Raw genomic sequence first — 7,201 nt, forward strand, 5'->3', positions numbered from 1 at the left:
TCTTGAATTGTCCGTTCGGACAGTTTGGGAACTCTCTTTTTTTACTTCATTCATAGTTATAGGTTAAGTATGTTGTGGTATATTTGATTTGATTTTGGTTTATTGCGTATTGCTTTGTTCTCCGAGTGCATACTTGATTGTGGTCAATTTAGGTGACCGCTTTCATTTTGTGTATTTGGAGACCAATGCGAAATGCTGCCAAAATTTCATCAAATTTAGCATAACATACTTAACTTGTACATATGAATGAAGCAAAAAAAGTTTGTTCCTGAATGGGATAGGACCCGACCTTCATATAAAAAAAGTGAGATTGTCATGCATATGCCATAATAGACGCCCTCTTGTAGAACAAGAAACATGAATAGAAGTTGGATTCAAGCACCCCGCATAAGCGATGAGTATGAAAAGGGGGTTGAAGATTTCTTGAAGTTTGCACAACAACATGCACCAGCTGTGGGTGGAAAGTATTTCTGCCCGTGCGTAAACTGTGTGAATGGAAGGCGTCAGGCATTAGTTGTCATTAGATCACATCTAATTTGGGATGGCTTCATTCGGAGTTATACAAATTGGATATGGCACGGTGAATTGCCAGAGGTGTCATTACCTACCGACAATGAGGCGGTATCGTTAGAAACCGGAGATCGAATGGAAGACATGATACGTGATCTTGGGCAAGAGGGATTTTTGGAAGCTCATGCACCCTATTATGAAGATTTGGAAACAGATTCCAAGTTACCATTGTACTTGGGGTGCACAACCTTCACTCGGTTATCTGCAGTGCTAGCTTTGGTCAACTTGAAGGCTAGATTTGGGTGGAGTGACAAAAGTCTAACTGAGTTGCTTGTCTTATTGAAGAATATGCTTCCCAATGATAACAAGTTACCAAATAGTCACTACGAGGCTAAGAAGATATTATGTCCTGTGGGTCTGGAGTACAAGAAGATTCATGCTTGCCTTAATGATTGTGTGTTGTACAGAAAAGAGTTTGCCGAATTGCGGAATTGCCTAACATGTGGGGTATCACGATAGAAACAAAATGACGGGGAATACACTGATGATGTAGCCATATCCAACCCTCGTCCAGCAAAGGTTTATTGGTACCTTCCAATTATACCAAGGTTTAAGCGATTGTTTGCTACTGCAGACGATGCTTCTAACCTTAAATGGCATGCAGTTGACAGAATAAATGATGGGTTTCTCCGACATCCAGCTGATTCTCCACAGTGGAAGACAATTGATCACTTGTATCCTGAATTTGGAGCCGAACCAAGAAACCTTCGACTTGGTCTTGCTTCGGATGGCATGAATCCATTTGGTAACTTGTCCACTAATCACAGTTCATGGCCTGTGTTGCTAATGATTTACAACCTTCCTCCTTCGTTATGCATGAAGCGCAAATACATTATGTTGTCTATGATGATATCGGGTCCAAGACAGCCAGGAAACGATATTGATGTGTACCTTACTCCTTTGATTGAAGACATGCGCAAGTTGTGGGTAGACGGGGTTGATGTGTATGATGCAAACCAGGGTGAGACTTTTAGGTTGCATGCGATGATATTTTGCACCATCAATGACTTTCCAGCTTATGGGAATTTGAGTGGATATAGTGTGAAAGGTCACCAGGCTTGTCCTATTTGTGAGCAAAACACAAGTTTCATCCAACTTAAACATGGGAAGAAGACAGTTTATACACGGCATCGTAGGTTTTTAAAACATTATCACCCCTATCGACGATTGAAGAAAGCATTTAATGGTAGCCAAGAGACTGAAGAACCCCCAGAACCGTTAGCTCCCCATGAAGTGTATGATCGGGTGAAAGACATCGTAACTGTTTTTGGTAAGACACAGCGGAAGGATCATGCAAACAAGAACATTTGGAAGAAAAGGTCAGTGTTCTTTGATCTTCCTTATTGGACCAATCTACATGTTCGGCATTGTCTCGACGTTATGCATGTGGAGAAGAATGTTTGTGATAGTTTACTTGGCACCCTTCTTAACATCAAAGGAAAGACAAAGGATGGTCTGAAATGTCGACAGGATTTGGTTAATATGGGTATACGAGAACAGTTACATCCGCAATCACAAGGTCAGCGAACTTATTTGCCCCCAGCATGTTACACAATGTCAACTAAGGAGAAAAAACAATTTTGTCATTGTCTTAAAAATGTGAAAGTCCCACAAGGATACTCTTCCAATATCAAGAGCCTTGTGTCAGTTAATGATTTGAAGTTGGTTGGCTTGAAATCTCATGATTGTCACGTGTTAATACAACAATTGTTGCCAGTGGCTGTGCGTGGTATATTGCCTGAAAAGGTAAGGGTTGCAATCAGCCGCTTGTGCTTTTTCTTTAATGCAATCTGTCGTAAGGTCATTGACCCAAAACAATTGGATGATTTGGAGAACGAGGCAGCCATTATCCTATGTCAATTAGAAATGTACTTTCCTCCATCGTTTTTTGACATCATGGTTCACTTAATTGTTCATCTTGTACGTGAGATTCGGTTGTGTGGACCCGTGTTTTTACGATGGATGTATCCAGTTGAACGTTACATGAAGGTGTTGAAAGGATATACAAAAAATCCATATCGACCAGAGGCTAGCATTGTTGAACGATACGTTGCTGAGGAAGCTATTGAGTTTTGTTCACAATATATAGAAATGGCTACACCAGTGAGACTTCCTCAAAGTCGTCATGGCTCCACCATGGAAGGTAGGGGCACACGGGGGTTCAATGTTGTAACCATGGATCGCCAACAGCTGGCACAAGCTCATCTATATGTATTACACAACACAGCTGAGGTAATCCCTTACATAGATGCTCACAAACAACATCTGTGTCGTATTCACCCAAAAATGAACATGATGAGGTTGTTGCAAGAGCACAATAGAACTTTCATATCGTGGTTTAGACAAACAATCTTCGCCAATGACAGTGCTTCAGACACATTAAGATTGCTAGTTGTAGGTCCAAATATGAATGTTCCAACTTGGAAGGGATATGATATCAATCAGTATTCTTTCTACACAAAGTCCCAGGATGATAAAAGTAGTGTGCAGAATTGCAGGGTCAGTGTTGATGGTCAATCAGAGCACTTTTGTAGTGTTGCTGACAATAATCCCATTGAAGCTTGCATGCCTTACTATGGAGTCATTGAAGAGATTTGGGAGGTTGATTACGGTGAATTTAGAGTACCTCTTTTCAAATGTAAGTGGGTCAATGGAAACACAGGTGTGCGTAAAGACAAAATGGGATTCACTTTAGTAGACCTTAAAAAAGTTGGTTACAAGGACGACCCATTCATAATGGCAGCGCAAGCTCGACAGGTGTTTTATGTAGAAGATCCATGCGACTCTAGATGGGCAGTGGTTTTGCAAGGGAGAACAATTTTTATCGGTCACCATGTTGATGGATCAACACTTGATGTCACTGACATGCCATCTTTCTCCAAAGATATGCCTTCAAGTACTATTCAACAAGAAGAGGATGATGTATATGCAAATCGTACTGATCATGACGAGGGTTTATGGGAGAACATTCCTACGTAACTATGTAAGCACAACCATATAAGTATTACTTAACATTTCTAACATTAGTCATGCATAAATTGCTAAGTTGTTTTGAAAATCATGCACCCTATTACATCATTGAATTTGACATATTTATAACACTTGTTTTTTTCCGCAGGGCCATGGCAACACCACCACCGTCCCCGCCACAATCAGAAAACCCTCCTGAGGTTACTTCGAAAAGGACAAGACAATCCACGAGGCTCAGAAGTTTGACGTCTAGATGCTTAGATGGCCCACGGCCAGTTGTGAACGTGAATCTGGCTACAGGTAGAGAGTCAGGGCCTCATAAAGAGAAATTTCACAGTTATTTAGGGGTTGTCGCAAGGGAAAAAGTTCCTATTGTACACGCGAATTGGAATGTTGTCCTCGACAATCTAAAGAGCTTAATATGGAAAGATATTTTGGTATGTAATTCTAAATACACTTGTATTCATGATTTTGTTGTTAAGTTACTTTTAAAGGATTCATTTACATACTGTTACATAACTCATTTTGTTGTGCAGCGCAAATTTGATATCCCTGAAGGTGAAAATGCAAAAAAAAAAGGTGATGTCGACAGTTGCAGCAAGATGGAGGCAATTTAAGTCTTCATTGACTTCAAAATTTGTCTTTGCTGACAATGAAAGTCAGCAAATATCTGATCCTATAGTCAAGTATGGCCTTGATCTAGAAACATGGGCGGAATTTGCAAAAAGCCGCAAAACTCCTAATTGGCAGGTTTGTTTAAGTATTTCTGTATCTGCAATAAACGATTCAATTTTTGTTTTCATTGTTTTGTAACATATATATGACTAGTACAAGCTTGTCTTTTTCAGGGTATACGAAAGAAGGCCCAGGAAATTCAAAAATTTAATGACTGCCCTCACGTACTGTCTCGTGGGGGGTATGAACTGCTTGACAAGAAACTTATGGAGGAGAAGAGCAAGCGTGGACATGAGGAACATTCGTGTACTGAAAGCCCAACACTCAACTTCGACCCACCATCCCCAGTTGCAAGACACTTGAAGTGGAAGATTGCCCGTACTAAGCGGCATGGCCAAATGACGTCTGAAGTGGCACAAGAAATTGCAGACAAAATTGTCAGTTCATATATTTTTTTGGTTACTGTCATTGGCAAATAATGGTTAGCTAACCTAGTCAAATTTGTTTTATTCAAATTCAACAATTGTATATGCATGCAGGATTCATTACAGGAACAAGCAACACAGGGGAGTTTTGTTCCGCATGGGCGACAGGACATACTCAACACGGCCCTTGGCCGACCTGAGCATCCAGGCCGTGTTCGCGTCGCAGGAACAGGTGTCACAATAAGCCAATACTTTGGCCAAGCCTCACGTGCTTCTAGCACATCGTCACCATCAATCAACCAACAACAATTGGCTGATATCATCGGTGTAATTAAGGATGACATAAGAAAGCAGCTACAAGATGAGATAAGAAAGGAGGTACAGGATGAGATAAGAAAGGAGGTACAACAAGAACACAAGCAGCAACAAGAGGCTTGGATGAAGGCAGTTGAAGAAAAACAATGGCAAAATTTGGAGATGATGAAGCAAGAGTTAAAAAAATCATTGAAAGTAGAGCTATCTCATATTGCATCACATCAGTTAGCCCCCATTGAGGCGCCAGAAATACAAGCTCTACTTGCGCGTGTTAGCACAAAGGGTAGCTACGCTGGACCTGAAGGAAGCGGATTACTTAAAGAGCTTTTGAGTGGTGGTGACGATCTGATGGGCTTGTTCGTAGTTGTTGGGGAAAATACTGTGCTTGCGGGCTTGGGAAAAGTGTTTGAGAATTCATCCACCATACATAATGTTCGTTATGAAAATGATGTTGTTAAGGTTCAGGTTGTCAGAACATACATGCCTTACGCTGAGGTCCCTATTCCTACATCAGAGGTTCATTATCTTGAGCAGGTCGTTGGCACATTCGTCGCATGGCCGACCCATCTTGTTAGGGAAGTAACTAATGAGGTTAGTTTTTTTCTCCTATGAATCTGTTCTATTTGTTGACATGCTTCTTCATGCTGTACACTAACTTCAATTATCATAGGTGGTCGTAGGACCCGATAAGCCTCCATCAAAGTCTGCTGGAGAGCCGAACAGGTTAACATCTGTGGCCACAGATGACCCACTGGGAGAATTGGTTAAGAAGTCATATGTGGTTTACACAAAGCCAATGGAGTTGGCATGGGACGGGGCGAAATTTGGGTTACCTAATGCCTCAAATGGTTTTTTCATCACACATGCAGATGTGACTAAAATAATTTTAGGTGACAAATGTTTAAACATATTTGTACTGCAGCTGTGGATGATGTAAGTAAATCATATTATTTGATTGGTTGTCATATCTTATTGCCCACTCCATATTTGTCTAAGAATATTGTTGATTGTGTTTAAAACAGGTTTATGAATGATTGGAGTACAAGCATTGGTTTTTCTCCAGTGTACGATTTCCTTGAGCCCCAGTCTATACGCTGCACAAAGGACACGCGTGAAGAATGTCAAAAGTACATAGAAACCTGGGTCAAGGAGTCACATCAAGAAATCTACTTAGGCCCTTACTTCAATCAGTAAGTCTATTCATGTGGTTGTTATCAATGTGTTTGCATCAGTTTGATGGTGAATTTCATGTTGTTGACTGCAGCGCACATTGGCAACTTCTTGTGTTGTGTCCACAAGAGAACATTATAGTATGGTTCTGTTCTGTATGAAGAAAGCCTGATGTTCACATTAAGTTTGCAGTGAACAAGTACTTCGCAACCTTATTCAATTTAGCATTGGTCATTACTTGTAGTTTACTACTCAAAACATTACATGTTAACTTCGGCTTTTGTTATTGTCAAATTTAGTGCAATGAAGAAAATATGCAGTAATCTCCAAGGCAAGGACAATGCACCTCCACCTCCACCTCAATGGATTGAGGCTAAGGTATGTTGTAATCCCTGTTTTTTTTTTAAATTTGAAATAAGTCTGATGTTTCAATTGGAATGATCCAACATTTATTGAGCGCTTATATTGCATGTAGAGCCATGTACAACAAGGACCATATGAGTGTGGATATTATGTGATGCATTGGATGTGGTGCATCGTTAGTGCCGGTTTGAAAAATGAACTCCACAACGTATGTCCTCTATTAGACTAACAAATCAATTTGTGTAGTATGAAATCGTACTTAAATGGTTGATGTACTTACTAAATTTTATTTTCTTCCCCTTGGTAGTATTTTTCAGATGGAACAACATTAGACACTGACACCATGATGACAATACGCAAGAAATGGGCAGCCTATTTGCTAGAAGTTGGAAAATGGATGTAAATTAGACAAATTTAGATGACATAGGAACATTAATCACCTTTGTAACGTAAAATTTTCATTGCACAAGACACATCATTATGTCTGGTCATGACTTTTAATTCGGCATCATTACATGATTATGTGACTTGTTTACGTTATTAGTGTGCACTGCTTTTGGGTTGCATTTTGTATTGGTCCCAATATAGGATCAGTTTTTTTGTTGTGCAACTCTAATTGTATGCAGGTCAGCGTTTGACATGTTCCTGCTTGGGTCGTTCAATCCGCCGCAACCTTCTCATATATTGGTCCAAGAAATCATCGGAAAAGCTCC

The 7,201-nt window shown here is 40.2% G+C and overlaps 1 protein-coding gene across 1 annotated transcript; it reads left to right on the top strand.

The window, feature by feature from the left end:
- Positions 1-357: 357 nt before the first annotated feature.
- Positions 358-4,157, top strand: LOC114371583. Its single transcript, XM_028328979.1, has 4 exons — positions 358-964; positions 1,064-3,545; positions 3,689-3,977; positions 4,077-4,157. Exons 1-4 carry the CDS (start codon positions 358-360, stop codon positions 4,155-4,157), a joined length of 3,459 nt encoding a protein of 1,152 aa, XP_028184780.1.
- The last annotated feature ends 3,044 nt before the right edge of the window (positions 4,158-7,201 follow it).

Source organism: Glycine soja, chromosome 10, assembly GCF_004193775.1.
Source record: "Glycine soja cultivar W05 chromosome 10, ASM419377v2, whole genome shotgun sequence".
Classification (NCBI taxonomy): domain Eukaryota; kingdom Viridiplantae; phylum Streptophyta; class Magnoliopsida; order Fabales; family Fabaceae; genus Glycine; species Glycine soja.

Coding starts and splice junctions, on each gene's coding strand:
- LOC114371583 (XM_028328979.1), top strand. CDS start 358: ATGAATAGAAGTTGGATTCAAGCACCCCGCATAAGCGATGAGTATGAA. Junction 965..1,063: donor TCATGCTTGCCTTAATGATT/GTGTGTTGTACA, acceptor CTGATGATGTAG/CCATATCCAACCCTCGTCCA. Junction 3,978..4,076: donor TAATATGGAAAGATATTTTG/GTATGTAATTCT, acceptor TTTGTTGTGCAG/CGCAAATTTGATATCCCTGA.